The sequence below is a fragment of the Eulemur rufifrons genome, chromosome 18 (assembly GCF_041146395.1).
Source record: "Eulemur rufifrons isolate Redbay chromosome 18, OSU_ERuf_1, whole genome shotgun sequence".
NCBI classification, from domain to species: Eukaryota; Metazoa; Chordata; class Mammalia; order Primates; family Lemuridae; genus Eulemur; species Eulemur rufifrons.
The window spans coordinates 35608916-35634038 of NC_091000.1; the positions used below are offsets into that span (position 1 = coordinate 35608916).

Genomic DNA, 25123 nt, shown 5'->3' on the forward strand with positions numbered 1-25123 from the left:
TTAAAAATGATAAAGGCAGCGGAATGGAGATGCTGATTTTTTTTTTTTTTCTTTTTTTAGGTTCCAAAAGGAAGCTGCTTTATTAACCTTCCTTTAGACTTGTTAAGACAGGGTAGTTGGAGTATCTCATGTGTGGCACATGACGTAGCGCTAATTTTCTCGTCTATTGTTTTTCCCCTAAATTTCCAAAGTGTAATTTTCACAAGTTAATACCAGTGAGGATGTTTTTAGTTAGTTACTTTACCAGTAACTTGGGTATTTCTTTGACACTAAGAAGTTCTTTCCCTTGCTCATATTTTACCATCTCTTGTTTTCTTTCTTAATGGTTTATAAAGTCATGGATCTTAGTGGAACAGTACATAAAGTCCCTTCTGTGGTCACTTGTAAGATTCACGTCTAGGTCGTGTGTGTAAGTCCCCATAAAATGGAGATATCTGGCTGGAGAAAGCCCATTTTCCTGTTTCAGTTAGGAGGGTCTCTCTCTTATTGGTTGTTGATCAAAAACTATGACTGAATCAGAGTTTGGCATTTTCTTTGTGAATAACTGTTTTATTAATGTTTAAAATTTAGATTTACAACAATTCAAGTACAAATGCCATTTTATTCAATTTTTTTCTGTCAAACTGAATTGTTTGCTTTTAGAGAATAACAATGTGGGGGCAGGTAAGAAGGGACAACTTTAGGGAATTTGCAAGAGGAAAAAGAGATAGAATGTCAGTTTCAACTCAAAGTTCACAACATACAAAGAATTTATTTATGCAATACAGGCCTTTTCTCAAATATTTTTCACAGAATTCCACACAGCACTCTACTAGAAAAGGAGAATAATACAACACCAAAATAACATTGTTTCTTAGTACAAATTGCTAATCAAAAGGAAGGTGGAGATAGTTTAATAACAAATAGAAGGTAAAACAGGTGTTGCTTAGTACAGCACCTGGTAGCCTCTGTGGGGGGGGGGGGGGGGGCGCGTTTTCCCCAGTGTGGCCCTGGCTCACCGGGCACAGTCACACCTCAGGGGTGAACTTTGGTACTTTCATTTACTTTAAAGGAAAAACAAAGATGGTGAGCCCCAGAGCATTTCCAGCACTTCAGTTTGTTGTGCTATGAAGATGACAGATCAGGAAAAAATGGTAACTATTTCACACTTGCTATAACAACTTAGACCCTTTATTTTAACCACACAATAAAATAAAATAGCCTCCTCAAACCATACTTTTCTAGGTCTAAAACATGCTTGAAGAATAATATTGATAGAAATAATTGAGATGTTTTAAATTACATTTATCATAATTTAAACATTACTATTTAAAATCCCAGAAATTTCAGTGCTGAAGAAGCACAATTGTTTGGAAAAATACAGGACCCAAATTTCTGCACAAACTTCCCCTATCCCAGTATTATAACCCCTTTCCCCAATGTTAAAATCATATTTCTCAAGATTGCAGATAAATGGGAAATGTTTTTTTCATAATTGGGTTTACTAGCTCCACTGTATGTTTCCATAATTGGTGAAAATAGATTTCTCATTATGACTAAAAATATAGATTTTTTTTAAACTACAGAACCCAGCAGCCAGTTTTCTGCTTTGCTATTCCCCCCGAAAAAGTCAAGCAAAGTCTACAAAAATAGCAATTAACTTTAAAAAATATTTTGCTTCTTTGAGCAAATTTAAGTTCCATTCAGATGTGATAGCTGTTTCTAAGAGAACGATGCTCGAGCACTTCTCCTGCCCAGCCTGGGGTCAGAGCCGATGAGCAGCTGTCATCGTCAGTAGCGGGTTTGGTACTCATGATGCCACCGGTTAAAGTCGTTGTAAAACAGAACAATGCTCCCTGAAGCCATGCCAGAAATGATGCACCTGGGGGAAGCAGAGAGGAGAAGGGTTTTACAAACCTGTATTTCCAGGTCTGTTACTGAAGAAAGAACTGCCCTCCCCAAATCCACCAGGTAAATATAGAAGATGGCGGTCAAACCGGCGATTTTAGAACTAAGGTACTTTTTTAATGACTAAAATGTATCCTTGAATAAGCTCAGAGTACTGCGTCTGACACTCCAGAAGGATCCAAGCCACAGTTTGCTTTTTCATTGAAAGGGCAAATGTAGCCAGTACATGTAGCTGGGTCACTGAAACCTGAACAGACTTGGTAATTTCTAAGGGGGGCTGCGCTGGTAAGACTCGGGCATAGACATCAGAATCAAAAGAAGGAATCACACATTCTCAAAGTAATTGCTGGCGCAGGAAGCAGCACACATTCAAGTGACAGATGTCATCTCTGACAGGTACAGAGATGAAGAATAAGAAGGGTGTTGGCCATAATTTGAGTGGTCTCTCCTCTGTGGAGGAATATTCTATGTCCATGATGCTCTGGGTAGGAGCCTCCACCTGGTAACACAGTGACTTACTGAAATGATCACTAAAGACAGGAGCTGCTGTTGCTGCTTGCTCTCCTGTCCCTGAGAACATGGCGCAGGGAGAGAGCTGGAGAGAGCACTGAGATGAACAGGCCCCATTATCTAGACCATTCTCTGTGTAGTCTGGTTAGGACCAACCCTTGGAAGCCATATTCAGTATCCTCTTTAGTACCTCCTATCAAGATTAGGAACTAAAATGTGTCACTACAAAAAAAATCAACTAAACACAAAAGAAGGTGTTAATGAGGAAATGAGGGACGAAACTTTGAGCAAAACAGAAAACAAATAGCAGAATGGCAAAAGTCAGTTTCCTTATCAATAATTACTTTAAAGAGATTAAACTCCCTAGCCAAAAGTCAGAATGAATTTAAAAAAATGATCCAAATACATGCTGTGTGTAAGAGACTCACTTTAGCTCTAAGGAGACAAACAGATTGAAAATGAAAGGATGGAAAAAGATATTCCACGTAAAAAGAAGTAACCAAAAGAGCTGAGGTGGTTATACTAATATTAGACAAAATGGGCTTTAAGTCAAAAACTGTTTCAAGAGACAAAGGAGGATACTGATATTGATAAAAGGGTCAACTCACCGAGAAAATATAAAAATTATATGTGCACTAAACATCAGACCCCCAAGATATTTGCAACAAACATTAACAGAACTGAAGGAAGAATTAGATAATTCTATAATAATGGTTGGAAACTTCAATACCCAACTTTCAATAATAGGTAGAACAACTAGGCAGAATTTTAGGAAAACAATACTGTAAGCCCGTTGGACCTAACACATACACAGAACACCCAACAACAGTAGGATATACATTTCTCTCAAGTGCACATGGAATAGTCTCCAGGATAAACCATATAGGCCACAGAACATCTTAATGATGTAGAAAGATTAAAATCATACAAAGTATCTTTTCTGATCATCATAGAAACTAGGAATCATAGGAAAATTCGCAAATACGCGGAAATTAAACAATGGGTCAAAAAAAATCGTAAGGGAAATTAGAAAATATCTTGAGACAAATGAAAACACAACATGCCAAAACCTACAGGATGCAGCAAAAGCAGTGCTAAGAAGAAAATTATAGCTAGAAACACAAACATTAAAAAAGAAAGACCTCAATCAAGAACCTAACTTTACACTTTAAAGAACTAGAAAAAGAACAGCAGACTAAACCCAAGGCTAGCAGGAGGAAGGAAGTAATAAAGATTAGAGCAGCAATAAATGAAATAGAAAGACAATACAAAAAGATCAAACCAAAGCTTGCTGCTTTGAAAAGATCAAATTTTGCTACAAAATTGCAAACATTTAGCTAGACTAAGATGACTCATATTACAAAAATCAGAAATGAAAGTGGGAACATTACTACTGATTTTGCAGAAATAACAGGATTATAAGAGAATATTAGGAAGAATTGTACACCAACAAACTGGATAACCTAGATGAAGTGGACAGATTCTTAGGAACACACAGTATACCAAAACTGAAGAATAGAAAATCTGAATAGACTTATAACTAGTAAGACAATTGAATCAGTAATCAAAAACCTAATAAAGTCCTGGACTAGATAGCTTCACTGATGAATTCTCCCAAACATTTAAAGGAGGATTGTCACCAATCTTTCTCAAATGCTTTCAAAAATACTAAAGAGGGGGGAACACTTCCTAACCTATTCAGTGAGGCCAGCATTACTCTGACACCAAAGCCAGACAAAGACACTACAAGAAAAGAACATTACAGACTAATATCCCTTATGAATACAGATGCAAAATACGAGCAAACTGAATTCACTAACATCATAAAAGCATTATACACTATGACTAAGTGGGATTCATTCCTGGAATGCAAGGATGATTCAACATGTAAAAATCAATGTACTATCCCATATTAACTGAAAGAAACAAAAAAAAACCCACATAACCATCTCAGTTGATGCTAAAAAGGCATTTGACAAAATTCATCCTTTCATTGTAAAAGCACTCACTAAACTAGGAATAGAAGGAAACTACTTCAAATGATAAAGAGCATTTATGAATAACCCAGAGCTAACATAATACTCAATAATGAAAGACAAAATTTTCCCCTATGATCAAGAACAAGGGAAGGATGCCCAATTCCACCATTTTTACTCAACATAGTACTGAAAGTCCTAGATTGAGCAATTAGGCAAGAAAAAGAAATAAAGGTATCCAAATTGGAAAGAAGTAAAATCTCTGTTCACAGATGACATGATCTTACATGTAGGAAATCCTAAAAAATTCCACAAAAAAATTGTTAGAGCTAACAAATGAATTCAGCAATTTTGCAGCATACATAATCTACATGCAAAAATCAGCTGCGTTTTATATACTAGTAACAATCCGAAAGGAAAAAATAAAGCACAACTCCATTTATAATATCATCAAAAAGAATAAAATACTCAGGAATAAATTTAACCAAAGAAGCAGGAGACTTGTATACTGAAAACTATAAAATATTGCTGAAAGAAATAAAAGATATAAACAAATGAAAACACATCACATGTTCATGGATCGGAAGATTTAACATTGTTAAGATGTCAATACTACCCAAAGCAATAAATGCAGTCCCTATCAAAATACCAATGTTCTTTGCAGAACTAGAAAACCCATCCTAAAATTTATATGGACTCTCAAGGGACCCAGACAAAATAATGAACAATAAAGTGGGACCCTTACCATTATACACAAAAATCATCTCAAAATGGATCAAAAACCTAAAAATAAGTTGAACTACAAAACTATACCACTCTCAGAAGAAAACATAGGGGAAAAGCTTCATGACCTTGGATTTTGCAATGATTTCTTAGCTATGACACCAAAAGCACTGGTAACAAAAGAAAAAATAAATTTGATTTCATAAAAATTAAAAGCTTTTGTGCATCTAAGGACACTATAAAGAGTGAAAAGACAACATCACCCACTAGTCATTAGGGAAGTGTACATCAAAACCACAATGGGAGACTCCTTCATATGCATTATCACAGCTATTATAAAAAAAAAAACAATATAGCAAGTGATGGGGAGGATGTGAAGAAATGAGAGCCCTTGTGCATTGCTGGTGGGAATATAAAATGATGCAGCCACTGTGGAAAACCGTTTGGGGGTTCCTCAAAAAGTTCAACATAGAATTGCCATATGACCCAGCAATTCCACTCTGAATATACTCAAAAGAATTGTAAACAGCGACTTGAACAGATATCTGCATGCTAATGTTCATAGCAGCATTATTCACAATAGCCAAAAGGTAGAAATAACCCAAGTGTCCATTGAGAGATGACTGGATAAACAAAACATAGTATATACATACAACATAATAAAAAGGAATGTGATTCTGATACATGCTACAACATGGATGAACTCTGAAAACATTATGCTAAGTGAAATAAGCCAGGCACAAAAGGACAAATGTCGCATGATTCCACTTACAGGAGGTGTCTACAAGAGGAAAATGCATAGAGACAGAAAGTAGAAAGGAGGTGAGCTGTGGGGCGTCACTGTTTAATAGGCGGAGTTGCTGTTTGGGATGATGAAAAAGTTGTGGAAATGGTTGTACGACATTGTGAATGTACTTAATACCACTGAATTGTACAACTAAAAATGGTTTAAATGGCTAATTTTAGGTATATGTTATTACAATAAACAAAAATAGGAACCAAAATGAGTGACTATATGCTAAGAGGAAATAAGATGCCAGGTAAAGATTATCCTCCCAAAATTTACCACTTGGGAGTTTTTAGGAAATAAGCCATATCTTTCAGTGGCGTCCCTGTGGGCAGAGACAAAGGCATTTTATGTTAAATATGTTTATAGCTCTTAAAATTTTATTTACCAAAAAAGGTACTTTTAAAGAAATAATAGAAAGATTTACAGCAATTTAATTGGAGCCTTTTCTACTTAAATCCTGTGTATTCCTGGAGAACTCACACTTTGTCCAAGAGTCTTGGAAACCCACACCTTCATTGGCTTTTTGGATTGCACAGGTGAGCCCACAATTCAACTCATCCGTCAGCCCATTTAAAGAAATTCCCTGTATAGTGTTTCAAACTACCATTAGTAGACCATAATTCCAGCATTACCTCTGGTCGTATGATAGGGCCATGGCCCGGATCCCAGCATCGCAGCCTGGGTAGGCAAAGAGCTTCTTGAGGTCTGATACCTGCCAGACCACGACCACACCGTTGTCTCCTCCTGTGAGCAGGTACTGCCCGTCCCGGCTCAGCTGCAAGGCCTGTGGGACACAGCAACATTCAGTAGAGACGCGGTTCTAGGGAAACTTCAGCACCCACCCTGTGTTAGATTCATGCTTATGCTGTGCCAGCTACTGTAGTGCAAGGAGAAGAGAGAGAGACCCTGAGAAGTTCTTAGGAAATCATGAGTAATAGAAGACCTGCCATTTTTTAGACATCAAATGGACAAAGTTAGGTAATGCTTGAGATTTTTTGGTTTTGCTTTTTAAATTTTTATTTTTTTAAGGATGAGGTGGCAAACTCTTCCAGTTCTAAAAATGCTGCTGGGATGGTGTGTGTCGTGGACTGGGGCCAGCACTCTTAACGAGGAGCTCCTGGCATCTCTTTGGTTGTCCTGTGGACATGCTAAGCCTATTTTGTGCCAAGGAGTGGCAGACAGCGCCAGCTGACCCCACATCCCCTCTGCCCCGAGGAGGTGGCCAGCAGCTTTGGCACCTTCACTGGGCCTGCTGGATTTGGACAGCAGTTGGGAAAAAGACCTGGGAGAGAGCCACAACTTCCACGGTGATTAAACCCCAGCTTGAGCATTTTAAACCCCAGGACTGACAGCGCTCCAGCCTGTCATTTAGTCGGCTCGAGTCTGTGGCTCCCTGTCCTTTCCTGCCAGTGCTGAACAGAGGTGCAGACTCAGAATTTGCTCTTTGATCCTGTAAAATGGACGTCCACAAATGAAAGCCTGTGCACCAAATGCAGACCACAACCTGGTTTTGTATGACTTTTTTTGTTGTTGAGACAGTCTCGGTCTGTCACCCACTGGCATCATCATAGCTCACTGTAACCTCAAACTCCTGGGTTCAAGCAATCCTCCTGCCTCAGCCTCTGAGTGCTGGAACTATAGGCACGCACAACCATGCCCAGCTACTTTTTCTAATTTTTTTTGTGCAGACGGGGTCTCGCTCTTGCTCAGGCTGGTCTCGAACTCCTGAACTCAAGCGATCCTCCCACCTCGACCTCAGAGTGCTAGGATTACAGGTGTAAGCCACCATGCTCAGCCTGTTTTTACATTTTTTAACGGGTTAAAAGGAATTTTTCATGACATGATTATATAATTCCACATTTGAATGTCCATAAATAAGGTTTTATCAGAACACAGCCACACCCATCTGTGTGTGGCTACTTTCACAGAGAGTTGCAACAGGGAATATAGAGCCCTCAAAGCCTAAAATATTTACTTTCTGTCCTTTTACAGAAAAAGTGTGCCTGCTCCTGATGTAAAAGGTCCCTCCCTATTACTGTTTCCTCTCCTCCTGGCCTTCCCTCTTAAGCCTTGTTTTCTGAGCCTACTAAGATACAAATTTCCTTTCTTTAGTGGGTGGCGCTGGGAGTTCTAACAGTCACTGCAGACACCTGCAATCTATGTCCACCTGGACACAATGCACATGGGAATACAGATTGTGCTAGCAGGCCGGGAAGAAAAAAATCTAATTTCTGAAAAATATATTTACACTGTACTGTACTCAGAGTCTTAGCATAGTTACCTTAAGTCTTTACCCTTTGGCAAATTTTTTAAAAATCATAAAGTAAGGACTATTTCATAAGCCATTGAATTCACATTCACATACATACCAACTTTTAATAATCTCTTAAATATAGCTCAAGAACACAAAAATATATCTAAGATATAAAAACTGAAGGACAGTTACATATGAGAAGTATTCTCTGTCTTACTGACTAAACACAGATATTAAGATTTTTTTTTCAAGATGAGTAAAAATCAATATCTTTTTCCCTCATTCACTGCACAAATGACAATCTCCAGGGGGCATCTAGGAATTGCAATGACGACTAGGGCAAACAATTATTTGCTACACTTATAAAATACAGCTGATGAAAATCCATTAACCTATGGTTGTGGTTCACTTGAATTTTATACTTGAGGCTTTTTACTGCATAAGTGCTATATTAAAGCATAAATTAAAACCATTAATCTTTAATTCTTTGTTCTAGTAAAGAATCTCTAATCCTACTTCCATCTGAAATGAAATTATTAATAAACCTGGACTTTTAAGGCTATATATGCATCAGCATTCAAAACATTTAATGTACCTCCCAAAGTAAAAAAGTATTTTGTTGGCCTCTTTCCTCTGGCACTAAGAGTAACATTTACTGAATCTTCCACCCAAATCAGCGTTCACATGGTTCTTAATTCTCACAGACCTCCTCAGTATCCGGCTGGGTTATAACTAGAGATTTTCAGAGGGCCCCAGAGACATGTTAATCTCGTTCTATGAAATCCTGAGTGCATTGGACAACACTGGCTGTGCTGGTTTTAAGGAGGTACCAGCAGGCCACAGCAGTCTGTTGGGGATGACCACATCCTAAAACACAGCCTCAGGAAAAGAAAATAAATGAGTTCCTATGGGTGAAATGGTGGTTATCCTTTGTTTAGGATAAAATAACCCTGCTGCTCTGTATAGGGTGCCTACTTATTCATTAAGACATCTAAACATTGTCTGTCTGGTGTACTATGATATGCTGTTCACCAAAATGCCACTGAATAATCTGGCATCTAAAATAAAGACAGGTGGGAAGGCTTGATTAGTGTACCACTTCCCCAGGCTGCCTGCCTGCAGGGTTCTTGGTATTTCACAGAAACTTAATTTCTGGTCTGAGCTGATGACTAATTTGTTTCCATGGTGTTCTTTCCTTATATAGGCTCAGACCGCAGGATGGAACTGGGGAATTTTGCTCTGTGATGTCTCGTATTCCCCAGCCTGTGGTTTTCTTCCTGGCTTCCCGAGGTAGCCAGCTGTGAAAGTGTCAGTCTCTGGAGCCGGGGGCAGGTAGTGCTCACTTTAGGCAAGCTTGCTGTAATCACACAGTTGCCACTTGCAAGTTAGCATGATAAAGTGCAGGAGTGCTGGGAAAAAGGCAACAGATTGTTTAAGCCTAAAATCCAGTGGGAAATATTACAGAGGGAAAAAACGATGGCTACAGGGCAGAGAGGAGAAGCATGTGTGTGTGAACAGTCTGCAGAAAGCCTTCCTCCTGCTGCCTCAAGGAACTTCCCAGAGCCTCTGGTGCTAACTGAAATGCCACGGAAATTGTTTCAGTCAGCTGGGGATTTCAAATTATTTTACAGATTTATTAGCGTAGCTGACAATATAATCGCAACTCAAAGTGACAGATTATCAACGTTATTATTGTGAAGAAAAGAGGAAAGGAAAATCCTCTGATGTGTACTTGGTTTAAATGAAGTATTAGGGGAAGGAAGGTAAAAATAAAAGCAGAATGTGAGTGTGTCTGTGTTCATGCCTTAGTGGAGGAGGCCGGCAGAACGCAATGGGGAGTATGGAGAGGCAGGAGGAGAAAGCCGACTAGTGAATTAAGAAATTAATCCTGGGATACAGAACAACAAGGGCGCTTGATCTGATCAATGGAACCTATATGTAGGGGTTTTGTTCCTTAATACTTCCTGACCCCAGGTATTTACTTGGGAGAAGGGGATGATCAGGCTAGATCTGGGAAACTGGGAATTTGTGTCATTTAAGCTGCCCAGAGCTTAAATGACAGGTCAGGAATAGCAAACAGCAAAATGCCCAAAGATAGCCTAAAGCCACACTCACAGGGCAGAGGCCCCTGTGACCCTGCTTCTGCCCCAACGTGTCCTAGATCCCCTCATTGTACACAGGTCACATGCATTCCCAGCCCCCATTCTGGAAAATGATAGGGTCACTCCAGTTTCATTTTACCTTAACCTGCACCAAGGAATTTGCAGGTAAGAAACAAAGGAAGTTTAAAAAGTAGCCTCTCAAAGAACACTCCTTATTCTTTTTCTCAACCTCTAATACTTGTGGAGCCCTGTCCTGAAAATGAAGCAAGACCCTGAAGGTCCAGTAGCATTTCCGTTTCTGGTATACCAAATGGGAAAAAGGTTTGCCTAATTCACATCATAATCTGAAGCCCAGCCCTCTTAACTTAACATGTTTTGTCTTGAAGAAGTCAAGTCTGAAATTAGATGCTACTCCTGAATAGTCATAATCCTTGTTGCTCCCACCACAAACCTATTCAATTGTAAAGAGAAGCCAGTTTTAGGTATGATCTAATGCTCTGTTTTAGCTTATTGATAATCAGAAAACACCGTGCAGTGAATTTCCTTAGATTAAAAAAAAAAAAACAAAAAAACACAAAACTGAGCAATGCCATTGAAAGCCACCCAGGATGGCTTCAGAAGCCTCCAAGAAACCTTTTCCGCTGAGGGTGCGTCCTCAGCTTCCACGAGGGGCCTCACGCACAGCTCACTGGCTGAGTGACGCAGTCAGCATGGCTGGGACCTGCTGTGGTCTGAGAGGTGCGTGAGCCTCGTTCAGGGTACCCAGTGATTTTCTGTCGGCATGGAAGGGGCCCTTAGCAACTCAAAAATAGGTTTCTGGGCCAGGAGCAGTGACTCATGCTTGTAATCCTAGCACCCTGGGAGGCTGATACAGGAGTTCAAGACCAGCCTGAGCAATATAGCAAGATCCTGTCTCTATATAAAATACAAAAAATTAGCCAGGTGTGGTGGCACACGCCTGTAGTCCCAGCTACTCAGGAGGCTGAGGCAGGAGGATTGCTTGTGCCCAGGAATTTGAAGTTGCAGTGAGCTATGGTGATACCACTGCACTCTAGCCTGGGTGACAGAGTGAGACCCTGTCTCTAAAAAACAAACAAACACGAACAGAAAAAACCCCAGAGGTTTCTTTGGTGAACTCTTTCCCACACTTGAAGGTAAAAATCGAGAAGGCTGAAAGGTCTGCAGGGTACTCACCCTTATGTTGTCATTTGTTTCCACGGTGGCCTGGAGTTTTCCATTCACACTGAAGGTACAGAAGAGGCCGTTTTCATAGAATATGACACAATGACCCTCTCTTGAAGCCTGGATGAGTTTTGGTTTCAGGCAGTTTTCAGGACCCTCCAAGGTCCTTAACAGGTCTCCATTCATGGAATGTATGAGACATGGTCCTTCTGAGAATAGAGGAGAAACAAAAGGCAAAATTAATTATTCAATGAAAACAGACAAATGGGATCTGAATCTTGAGCACAGGTCGAACAGGATTACTGTACCACATTACAATTGTATCATAGAAAGTCTTAAAAAAAAACTATATCATCTTACATGTAACTTATTTTCCAAGATCTCCTCGTCATGTTTATCAGATCTCACCTCCACTTGGGAGAGGAGAGAAGCGGAGTCATGCTGCACGTTCAAGTTCTCTTTTCCTCAAGAGACAGTTACTTTATGAAACTCATTATGCCAAGGGGGCAACACAAACTGGAGGACTTCAGAAAGGAACAGGACAAATTTCAAATCCTACAACAGCTTCAAGGAGGCTAGGACGCGAACAAGCATGGGCTGCTGTCAGGCACATTGTGACCTGCATCTCACAGGAGCCCTGATGTTCACAGCACTGCGGGCCTGTGCAGCGAAAACCGGCTGGGGCAGGTTCTGAAGGCCAAAGCCTTCTTCCCTCCCACTGCTCACAACTTTACATTGAAAGGGGGTCCCTGGTAACACTCCTGGATCCCCCAAAAATTCACACGGGGATCTTTCTGCCACTTCCTCACAACTGAGTTGTCTGCCTCCCTGATGCCCCAACAGCAAGCAGAAGCATCCACGACTCCCATCTCGCCAGGGGAACTGCTGAGTAGCCCATACATACCAGAGCTGTTTTTGTTACTATTGACTACCTGCTACATGCAAAGCAAAGAAGGAAAAGTAACAAAAATTGTTTGTGTGATGAGTAAATTCCAAGAGATATCTGAGTCAGAGAAGAGGGGTAACTGGAGCATACACTCTGCTACTCTCCTGGCTAAATTACTTGTGGCCACATGGAATCATTGTTGGCTCTCCACAAGACTATCGCAACCACACCCTTTTGAAGATAAGGCTCTCAGCTTTTCCTTGGCCATTCAGGGAGTTTATAAGTTTTTAGTGCTCTCCATACAGGCAGTCTTTGCATAGCTCCAGCATGCATGAATTTTATTTATCATTCCTAAATAACATCAGCCCCACAACAACACAGTTCCAATTTCAGCTGTCACAGTAATTGCATAAAGCACACACTTTGTGGGGAGCTTTTCAGTCCACAAATCACTATGTAAATAACAGATGTGCATGATGATCAGTGACCAATCACATCACTTCTTTCAAAGTATGTTACTGACTGGTCACTGAGCATGTTATTTAGTTCATGCACAGACACCAAACTCTGTAGTTGTGTTGCCTCTTTGTCTCCCAGTTATAAAGTCACGTAACATTTTATAAAAATGGATAAATCAGGGTCTAGCGTGGTGGCTCATTCCTGTAATCCCAGCACTTTGGAAGACTGAAGCAAGAAGAGCACTTGAGGCCAGGAGTTGGAGACCAGCCTGGGCAACCTAGCAAGACCCTGTCTCTACCAAAAAAAAAAAAAAAACCTAAAATATTAGCTGGCAACGGTGGCACATGCCTGTAGTCCCACCTACTCAGGAGGTTGAGGCAGGAGGATAGCCTGAGCCCAGGAGTTGGAGGGTACAGTGAGCTATGATCATGCCACTGACTGTAGCTGGGTGACAGAGCAAGACCCTGTCTCTAAAAAAAAAAAAAAAGGATAATCAAAAAAAGGTACTGGCCAACAAAGATGAAACTGCAGTCAAGTCATGAAAAGTAATAAAGCTAAGTAGAATTTGAATTGAATAAGAATAGAATTATAGGAGAGTTGCCTGTGGGATCCTGACACTGCTGAGACACCAGACGTAAGTGAAGGGAATAAGAACATGACAACTCCTTAAGACATAGAAAAGTGTATCTGGTGACAAGGTGGTCAGCACTGTTCAAACTACTCTTGATAAGCTTTTCACTAAGAAATAAAATACTTTAACTCTCAATGTTTCTAATGTTTTAAATTACAGTGTATTAAATCAATGTGAGTTTTACTATTTTTTTTCATGTCCTTATATGTATATAACTGAGTAAGAGTTTTAATTTGTTTTTTTTAGAGGCAAGGCCCTACTTTGTCACCCAGGCTGGAGTGTAGTAGCCTCATCATAGCTCACTACAGCCTCAAACTCCTGGGCTCAAGCAATCCTCCTGCCTCAGCCTCCTGAGTAGCTAGGACCACAGGTGTGTACCACCACACCTGGTGATCCTCTGGTCTCAGCCTCCCAAAGTGCTAGGATTACAGGTGAGAGCCACCATGCCTGGCCTCAGAGTTTTTAATGTTCGACGGAAATTTTTAAAGACCATGGAACTACCAGGTGCAGTGGCTCACACCTGTAGCCCCAGCTACTTGGGAGGCCGAGGTGGGGGGATCACTTGAGCCCAGGAGTTAGAGGTTGCAATGAGCTATGATCATGCCACTGTACTCCAGCCTGGGTGACAGAGCTAGAACCCATCTCCTAAAAAATAAAAAAAGACCATGAAACAATCGTAAAATTTCCCATTGACTATTAAGATCACTTTGCCTGGTTTCACCTTACACAGTCACTTACACAGTCCCACACCACTGTGCAGAGCACAGATGCCCTATAATAGGAGAGGTTCACGTTACGTTTCTCATCTGGAGCACTTACAGTCTAAGAACTCATGCTGGCTCAAGATGTATTAAATTATTGGGTATACGAAGGAAAAAAAATCCAGTAGTTACACAATTCTTGTTATCATTATTGCTATTTCAATGTTTTGGCCAACTAAATTTTTAAGCACAATCCTTTAAATATTTAATACACCTTGTTAGCTAGACTAAGTATTATAGTTTAGGACACAGATAAGGTGACTCAAATACTCTATGCTTTCCCACCAGATAAACCTAAAAGACATGAGACTGTGGTACTTTTTTGTGTGTTCAGACCTCAGCTCAGAGCAGAGACAGGATGGACAGACATTACTATTACACTGAAATAAGCAACGATTTGGAAACAGCTCTGTTCCTGCTCAGATCCTTATCTGTTGCAGGGGCTCTTGGAAGGCTCACTTAATGCCTTTGGCCTAAATGATGATGTGACCAGCACAAACCTCCAGGCAAACCAGCTTAAGTATTTTTCCACTCCATTCACTGTCAATGCCATCTGGCCTCTGCCTAGTCCTTAGACTTGGAAGTTAAAACAGACAAGGCTCGGAGTTTCCATTCATGTGTGAGATTGAACCCAGCAAAAGTTCAGAAGAATAAACAAATATATAAAGATGTTCCCTGTTCCTGCCTCATGGAAATGAGAAAATCAATGGGCTATGTTTGTAAAAACATCTTTAACTCTTTAGAGTGCTGTGAAATAGAACTTTCTACAGTGATGGAAATGTTCTGTATCTGTGCTGTCCAATATGGTAGCCACTAGTGATATGTGAATACTGTGCACCTAAAATGTGGCTAGCACCACCAAGGAACTTAATTTTTAATTTAATTTTAGATAATTTAGGCCAGACGCGGTGGCTCACGCCTATAATCCTAGCATTCTGGGAGGCTGAGGTGGGAGGATTGCCCGAGGTCAGGAGTTCGAGACCAGCTCTGAGCAAGAGTGAGACCCCGTCTCTACTAAAAAATAGAAAGAAATTAACCGGACAACTAAAAATATATAGAAAAAATTAGCCGGGCATGGTGGTGCATGTAGCTGTAGTCCCAGCTACTCGGGAGGCTGAGGCAGTAGGATTGCTTGAGCCCAGGAGTTTGAGGTTGCTGTGAGCTAGGCTGACGCCACGGCACTCTAGCCTGGGCAACAGAGCGAGACTCTGTCTCAAAAAAAAAAAAAAAAAAAAAAAAATTTAGATAATTTAAATAGTCTCATTGGCTGATGGCTACCATACCAGACAGAAGCTTTAAAGAAAAGGTACCAAATTCATCTTTGATACTTTGTTACTTAGACGATACCAAGAAATGCATACATGTTATGTAGGTACCACAGGTTTACCTTGAGAACCACTTAACACCAGGCCTAGCTCAGCACATACTGCAGCGCATGTGATCTCATAGTCGTGGCCTGTCAAAATGGCCCGAGGAGTAGTAGTTTCACCTTTAGGAAAAAAAACATATAAAAAGGACAAATCAATTCAAGTTTATGCAGATTAAATAATCAACAACTTGTTCTTAATTCCCATCATGCCTAAATCTTTAGCTTATAGTTTGGGATTTTGCCCAAAACCCTATTTTAGGACTAGATCCCAACTATATGCTATAGTGTTATTTTGAGGACCATGTGTCACTAAATTTCAAGTAATCTTCATGATTATCAAGCCACAATGGTTGAAAACTCAGGGTTAAAAATGACAAAATCAGCATTCTAGAATGCCTCAGATACTTTCCAAGTATGAAAATAAGCCCCTTGATTAGATGATGTATGGGTGGATGATCATAAAAGTAGGAGCTTTTACTTAATTAGCATTTCAAAGTAAGGCTCCTCCCCCCACTAAAACCCATCATAATGAAGACAGTCTGACTAGGATTCATGCTATCTCAAAGCAGCTCCTCTCCAAATATCTATTATTTTTACTAAGCTTTTGTATTTTCATGATATATAAATCTCATGTAGTGTATTTTTCTATGGTTCATTCAAAGAATGGAGGAAAAACACAAATAAAAAACGCCTAAGAAAGACCAAACCCTTACATGTAATTCTGATAGTGACTGAAAATTAGAGGAGGGAGGGTAGAGAAGGGGGGCGGTAGAGAAGGAGTATCCAATTAATGGGAGATATTTCAAAACATTTTCACAAGTAGAAGGAACAAGTCATCCTGCATCTCTGTCCCAAATTAAAAAGAAAACTGTTGGCTGGCTGATAAGGAACCCACACACCATGAATGGCCCCAGCTTGATCTGTGACTTCATTCATGCCAAGCCACAAGGATAAACTGGATTCCATAGTTAGCCTGAAGAATATTATTTTAAGACTAAACTAGTCCTCTCTTTTATAGTATCTAAGGTCAAAGGCACAAAAAGCCTTTATAAATGGCACTAGAAAACACGATTTTGTTAGTGTTCTTGATTTCTTTAATTTAGATTGGTTCTATAGTACGGTTGATAACTGATAACTGTAATTCAAAAGGGGCAAATGTGCCTAGAAAGTAGGCTGCTACTACCAGCTATGGAACTCTAGAAAAGGATAACTTGTCATCCTAACCCTAGACACTTGGCTGTCCTTGAAGCAGTCACCCACTGTGAGGAAAGAAGTCTGGCAAGTCAGGGACAACCTATCAGAAACCTACCGTTCTTGGAAAGGCAAATGCTACTGTCAAAAAACTAATCTAGCTTCGGTAGATCAATGGGTTCTCTGAAATTTCATGCAAAATGTTTTATGTACATGCCTGTTTTTCTGGGTGATGGGGAAGGAAATAGGTTTTACTGAATGCCCAGAGATCCATGATCAAAAAAAGTAAGAGGTCTGCAGTCTGAAAACAAGAGTCTAGCCTCTCCTGTTTGAAAACTCCAGTCTGAAAACAAGAGTCTAGTCTGGGCTTCCAGCCTCACTTCACCTGGAGCCAGCAGTTAGTTCAGGCCTAGCATGACACACAATAGCTGCAGTGCATGTACTGGGTACATACCTATAGGGGTGTTCCCACAGTGTCCTTCATGGCTTTGGTGACTATAGGTACTGCTAAGTACCTCTGTCCCACACTGGCTGTGCTACCTCACACCACACAGCCAGACGCGGGAACTGGCTACACACTTAGTGATAAAGGGAGACCCCCAAGGACATAGTAAAAGGCCAGGGAGTAAATTGAATGAGGGGCTTAGTTTCATCTGATTCCAAGTTTAAAAATTTCTTTGGGGAGGCAAATCCACTTTAATTAGAAAGTTTACTTAACATTTCCCAAAACAGAAAAAATTTATCACAAGAGAAGTTTTTTTTTTCTTAAAAGTCCACAAACTTGGGGAAGTTTTAAAGGAAAGAAGCAAATAGTGTAAGGCAATCTAAAGTACTTAACTTTCTGTTAAAGATAATCTGTGCCACAAAATTTAGAAATATATTCTGTATTAAAAAGTTACCAATACTTTGACCCTGGTTTCTCCCTTTCCCCAGAAGCTCTACAGTCCATGAAAATACCATACAATGTTATTTTTGAAATTACTTCTAATTGTATCAATAGGCAACTTTTTTTTATCAACAATTAAAATCATTAAGATCTAGAATACATTTTCCGTGTGATTATTCCTTTTTTTTGTTTTCATAAGTTACCATTTTATGGGGCGAGATTTGTGTTTTAACTGTCTTGGAATTCCTCAGTAGAAACGGAAAGTTTGAAGGAAAACTGATGGCAAATGAAAGCAATCTAAGTCTAAGCCAAAGTAAACAAAGGACAGATGGATAATGGCGGTCCCAGAGGACACCGTCATTTAAACTCGTCAATGGTAACTTTTTGTTTTCTAGATCTAAGAATATTTTCTCAGGAGCCTGGTAGAGGAAGAGAGAAGGCTGCTGTTGATTGTAATTGTACTTCTTTCTTTAAGGGAAAAGAGTTGAAATACTGAGCATTTTCTATGACTATAAAGTTAGAGTTTAGGAAGCCCTGTGATTAACCCAGAAAGTGGGTTGAGATAAGCATTCTTTTTTGTAAACTTATAATTAAGATTTTTATAAGTATGCTCTACTTATAAAATACTAGTTTCTAATATTCCAAATTATATTTATCATTTTTCATTACACAAATCAGAAGACACACACATATAAGAGTAATTTCAAAACTGAAAAACCAGTTTTCATTCCTAGGGCCTGATCTCTAAATAAGGAACTGTTCAATGCTAGGACTCTGGCTTCAAAGTTTGGCAAAGTTTTACTAATCCAGGAAGCAGGTTAGACAGTTCAGGAAATACAAAAAAAAAAAAAGAGAGAGAGAGAGAGAGAGAAAACTCAACAAATTAAAAGCATAAGGGTAGACTTACAATCATTAGGTTCTCAGGTAACTGTTTCACAAATACTGGATTTCCAGTAAAAAGACAGTACTACTTAACTTCCCTCACCTATAGGAAATGTACATTAATGGCCTCTATAAACCCACACACAACAATATAAGCAGAGATATCATATCATTTCCTCCCACTCCCTTTATTATCTTCTGTACAGATCGAGCATTCTTTACATTTTCTTATCATCAAAAAATATGTTCAAAGTAAATACCTGTTTGAGTTTTGTAAGTTTCAATAAACTAAGGCTTTAAATATTAAAATTTCACTATAGCAAATATAATTGTATAATATAGGATTTAAATTAAACAGATTGTTTTTAAGTTCAGTGGGCATTTTGAGAACCACCTGGAATGAAATTACTGAGTCGGGAGGGGATAATCGGAGGCAGAGCAGCAGCTTTATATACATGGCTCACAGAATCTTTTTATTTCTCTGTAGTTACACTGTTATACATCATCCTGGATCATAGCAGAGCTCAAGTGACAAAATCCCACAGAAAGGAAAGGCAAGACTCCTCCATATCTATGTATATTCCTGTTCAGAAAGCCTAGAAACAGAATCTCGGAACCATATAACTCATTTTCACTGCGGCACTCTTCTAAATCTGCCCCTCCCAACTTCTTGTCAGCACATATAGTTAATACCTGGGGGGAAACAATCAGCTCAAATAAGATGATTCAGGCCATATTTTTTTACTTTTCAAAGACTCCAAAGCTATCAACAATCTCTCATTGAACTCTCTAAACCAAATAAAGAGCAGGAAAATAAAAAGTCTTCTGAAAAATATCAGGTTAATTCTTTTGGTAAAAAATTGCAATAGTTAAAGGGTACAAAGAGTCTTTACCTTTGCTTTCTGAGATAGTAGGATCTACCAAAAGCTAGATCATAAAGCAGAACGGATTCCCTTAAGAACCTTTTAGTCTTCCTGCTTGAAAAATTGTCATGGCTTTCAATAATGCTGAGAGAAAAATTTATCTTGCTGCTAGTTTAAGGGGCTACACTTCAAACTCTTCTTAAAGAAAAATAAAAAGAGAAAGAGGACAGACTTCTAGGACTGCTTTGAAAAGCTTGAGCAATTACTTCAAAGGAAAGGGTGTCTTTGTTTGGAGAGCAGGTTTATGACTACTGATGCAAATCCTAACCAAAGGCTGAAAAGGATACTCAGTGCATCTTTATGGATGGCCTTAAAGGAAGATGAACAAGTCAAATGAGATTAAAGACAGTCCAGATCCTGCCACAAATACCAGGACACATCAGTTTTTACAGATGTGCTTTTCTCATTACATAATACTGAATATCAGTACTAACTTACAGAGACTATTATAAACAACCCAACTTGCTTTAAAAAACAGTACAAGATCTCTATAATACCCATTTAGCATTTATGTTGGACCTATGTTTTAAAACATTTAGTGAAATATTTTAACACTATTAGGCAGAATAACAAATGTTTTTATTAAATATTAAATGTGTTCCTTTGGTGTCCTCATAGCATTAAGTATATTTCTCTATCCAATGGACTCCGAACCATTTAAAATTATACCTAAAAGAGGATACAATAATTTCTCTAGTATCCTGCTCATAAATATTCAATGAGAAAAATAATTCATAACGTCTGTCTCCATTAAGGCAAAAGGGTTTAATAATCCAGGTGGAAGTAGTCCTGATATGTATTTCTGGCAAACTTTCAGTTACTTTTTAAAAAATGAATAAAGTTCTTGGTATTTTTGGCACTATCTCCTCAGTCTTATGAAAATTAAATCACTTTAAAACACACTATAAAGTTCTTATTAGCAGTATAAATATGTTATTAGCACAGTGAATCCTCTTCATTCATTTGCCATATTTTCAATACCATTGATTCTGAAATGAAGTGGGGTTCAGCATTTTCCTATTCTTAGTTTTATAAAAATAAAATGATGCCTTCCAAGTAATACTTAGTTCAGATGACTCCCAGGAAAGAAAATAACATATAGATTCCTTCACTCCTTCATTCACTTAATAACATTTATTGAGTTATGTAAGATGTGCAATGCACTGTGGAAATAAGGAACGGAATAAAATATGGCTTTTGATTTGAAAATGACTTGATTTTAAATGGTCATTGGATCTGGTTGTGTCAGGTACTATAAACCTGCATGTTATAAGTATCTATGATTATAAAGGTAAAAAAAACTATACTGAAGTACAAACCACTTATTACAACTGCATTTGCATGTAAAATCAGTATTTAACATTCATTAATAAAGTTCTTAAATAAAAACAAATGATATAATTTTCAACATTAATAAAATCTAGTATCTGACCTTTTGGAGAAGTAAAACCATATGAAACCTGGTTTTATTAAAAAAAATAACTTCAATAGAGAACTCATTTTGAAGTAAAATGTAAGTTTTTAAAAAACTAAATACATAATGAGGTTACTAAGTATATATAGATAAAAACAACAAAAATATAAATATATGCCAGCCATTTCCTAAAGATGGATATTTCTATTTTACACATGCCTTTTCATTTAATTACAGTTAATTACTACAAAACATGCATGTAAAAATTGAGTACATTCATGTGAAAACTGAATACTAAGCTTTCTTGTGTGGCTTACCATAATGGTAAATCAAGAAAGGAAATGGCTTTGCTGAAGTGGAAATGAGGTTAGCTGTTAAATGTTTCTTAAACCTTTTCCATTAACTTCCTAATTTTTCAATGGGAATTATACTACATTTTAATTATGCAAAGAGAAATTATTTGAACTTTGTTCTATTCATTCCATCTTCACCAAACTTCTCCCCTCCCCCATTCATCTTGGTCTTTTTGGTGGAAAAAAATGTTAATTTGATTAAGCATACAGACTACAGACAGTAAGTCATTGCTGCATTTAGGGTGTGACAATCATCAGATAGTAAATTTTGGTAGTATCCTCATGTAAACAATATTAGAATTATTAATGCAAGACAAGATAATGTTGGTACAGAAAACAACTGTAAGTTTTTGGGTTTTCTTTCACATTCCTTCTGTAACAAGGTAAGTTTTTGGTTTATAACATTTCTCTTCCTCTCTCTATAATATATATGAAAGTTTATGACACAGAATCACCCTCTAAGACTATAGTTGACCTTTGAACTGTATGGGTCCACTTATACATGGATTTTCCTCTGCCTCTGTCACCCTGAGACAGCAGGACCAACCCCTCCTCTTCCTCCTCCTCAACCTATCGAACATGAAGACAATGAGGATGAAGACCTTTATGATGATCCACTTCCACTTAATGAATAGTAAATATATTTTTCACTTCCTTATACTTTTTTAAAATAACATTTTCTCTTCTCTAGACTACTTTATTGTAAGAATACTTATAATGCATATAAGATACAAAATATGTGTTAATTGACTTTATGTTATTGGTAAGGCTTGAGGTCAACAGTAGGCTATTAATAGCTAAATTTGGGGGGAGTCAAAATTATACTCAGATTTTTGACTGCAAGTTGTGGGGTGGCTCGCATCCCTAACTCCCACGTTGTTCAAGGGTCAAAAAAAACCCCTATACTTTAGAAAATGGGTTTGTATGAGTATGTACCTATAATTGTATACTTTAAGTATACCTCTTAGATGTATAATATTTTTTAAAAAACCAAAATCCTATCATGACGTATACTGTTATAAGAACTCAGTAAAATAAAATTTTCTTTTTATGTCCTTTGCAAATACTAAGAGTGCTTTAGTGATAGGATTGCATCAAATTCTCTGTAGCTGATAGCCCAATTAAATCTAGTAAAAAATGTGGTACAGTTTGGTGGTTAGGAGTGTGGCCTCTGACCTAAAGTGCTTGAGTTTGAGTCCAGGCTCCAGCACTTGCTAGCTATGTAAGCTCCCTTGGGCCAGTTCCTATAGTTCTAGTAAGGATACCCAGGAGCTTCAAGGCCCAGGGCAGAAAGTAAAGGTATACTTACTTCCCCATGCCTCATCTATAAGACAAGGATACTAACAGTAGTAATTACCACACAAGGCTACTATGAGGATTTAGTTAATATGTAAAGTGCTTAGGACAGTGCCTAGCATGTAGTGAGCACCCATTAAGTATCATTTAGAAGCAGTAGAAGTAACAGTAGTAGAATGATGCTATTTTTCATGCTCTGTTATAAACACTTCTTTCAAGTGAAAGTATATCTTAACCTATGTTGCATAAATGCCAAGTAGAGATGTTCTCTCTCTGTCAAGCCATGTAAATTCTAATATAACTATTAATATCTAGTAGCCTAGAGGCCAAGAGAGGGAGTAAAGGTACATTATAATAATTATGTGCTTTCCCCAAATTAAAATATCTCTACTGTCTCTGATTATCAAAGTAATACATGCTCATTATAAAACTTTCAGATAATTTAGTAAACTATGAAGAAGAAAATGAAAAATTGCTTCCAAATTCACTACCTACAAATAAACATTGCTAACATTTGTCTGGCTATCATTTCATACTTTATGCATAAATATACATAGACTATAAGTGTATACACATATAGATGTAGATACTTATATATATATATGTAGTTTGGTGATCTTTTTACACTTAGCAATACAGAGGGCATACCTGTGTCAATATTACAAATTTATAATATCTTTGTTAGTGGCCATACAGTAATTCATTATGTGGACAGATCATACTGTACTTAACTAATGTACTTCATTTGTCCTACTTTCTTGAGGCTTCATTTGTTTATTTTCCACAGAGGGGCTTGATCTTTGGCTCTCATTCATCTATATCTCCTATAGCTGCGTATGGGTGTCTAGTAACATAAAAACTATAAAAAATTTCTATTTCCAGAAAAGTATATAGATAGAAATTTTATTGAAGTGAAATCTTGTTTGGATTTGTTGATATACAACATTAAGAATGCGATTTTCATGAATATACATTAAAATTGAAAATTATTTCTTTCTATTTATCCTAAATACCCAAATCACTTATAATTCTTTATAATATGTCCTTCTTAACATTTTTAAGGTTGTTTTGTTAAAAATGCATTAAGTTAGGCACTCTGAAAACTACAGAGGGTTTTTACATCTTTAGCTATTAAAAACATCTTGACCCACTCACCCCAAGGAAATAAAGCAATCTCTAAGTTGAGGAAAGTTACCAGCTACAAGAATAAAAGCTAAAAAATTCAACAGTCATGTGGCCTTAAGCCACAAAAAGCAGAAAGAATTCTTAAAAAAGTTTTCCTAACTAAAAACCTTCAAATCCAAAATCTGAAGCCTCACCAAATACATTGATTTGCTTACTTGAATGTGAGAAAAATTACTTTTAAAAAATTAGCATGTAAATAAAATGCAATGATATGCTTTATTAGGTAATGGTACTGTTAAGAGATCAAGAAAATGAATCTTTAAAAATTTGTTAATAATGCTTCTAAACTTATGCTCTGTAAAGCCGTATTAAGTGGATATAGCACGTGAAAATTGAAGTAACTAGAAAAAATTGGGTAACTGTTACTTTGTAAAAGAAATAGAGGCATTTAAGTATTGAATTTCATGTAAAAATGGCTGTATTTTCATAAAGTCTCAGGACTATCTAATGTACATTGTGAGGTACATATGCACAAAGCTGTTAAAAAAATTCTCTAATGAAATGAACTTTTGAAAGGTGGTAAAGTCAGTCTAATATGTTGTTCCAGGAAGTCTTAATTAAATGTATCCTTAGTAGTTCTACAATAATGTCATGGACACACACACACACACACACACACACAGTTATACAATATTCTAAAAGCAGAAGAATCCCACATTGAGTTGACTAAAGGGAATTTGTACCTTTTTGGATTAATTCCAGCAATTTTTTTGAAATTACATTTCCCATTGAGCATAAAGTATTGGACAACTTTCTTTGGTATGGCACTATTAAAGTCTACATATGAAGATACTTGGTTTCAATACGAGGGCATAAATCACCCATTCTTCTGTTCTCATATTTATATGGCTATAGCCTATGGGCTGAATGGTATAGTCATTTTTCTCTGCAACCAAACAAGGTAAATAAATGTGATATATTGGCATATCACCCCACCACTCTGCATATGGTGCACATTAAGGTTGTATTCATTTGCCATATGAATATAATTCCTTTTTACCACATCTACTATTAGTTACAAGCAGTAAATACAGACTTGTTTTGCTGGAACTTGAGGGCCTGCATTACATCATGGATCACTAAACATCCTGGACCTTCTGGAGAATTTCATAGACATACTTTTAATGTCACCTGAACTTGAACGCTGCCAACGTAGTGCTTCAAAATGCTACTTGATAATTCTTCAAGGAAAAAAGAAAAATACAGGCTAGTCTTACTGCAACAGTGCATTCTAAAAGCAGGCCCAGAAGGGAAAGTCTTGAAGAGATACATACAAGAACTCGTGTTCTTGACAAAGAATCAGAGCAACAGTCAAAGAGCAGGTATGAAAGGGCTACTTGTTTCAAGCATCACTTTCATATTCAGAATCTAGTGAACAGAAGGATTGTACATTTAAATTATCATCCAAACAATTTTCCTCAACTGTAGCCTACTGAAGAGCTGTGATCAATAAAATAACAGTT

At 37.8% G+C, this 25123-nt stretch overlaps 1 protein-coding gene across 2 annotated transcripts in view; it reads right to left on the reverse strand.

Annotated features, from left to right (window-relative positions):
- Positions 1-731: 731 nt before the first annotated feature.
- LRBA (LPS responsive beige-like anchor protein) overlaps positions 732-25123 on the reverse strand; it is a 637829-nt gene continuing 613437 nt past the window's right edge. For both annotated transcript variants that reach the window (XM_069493475.1, XM_069493474.1), the window contains 4 exons: positions 15549-15650; positions 11437-11633; positions 6519-6670; positions 732-1861 (listed from right to left, as the gene is read on the reverse strand). In XM_069493475.1, coding sequence (XP_069349576.1) covers positions 1771-1861; positions 6519-6670; positions 11437-11633; positions 15549-15650 — 542 coding nt within the window. In that variant the 3' untranslated portion in view covers positions 732-1770. The remainder of the gene's footprint in view (positions 1862-6518; positions 6671-11436; positions 11634-15548; positions 15651-25123) is intronic.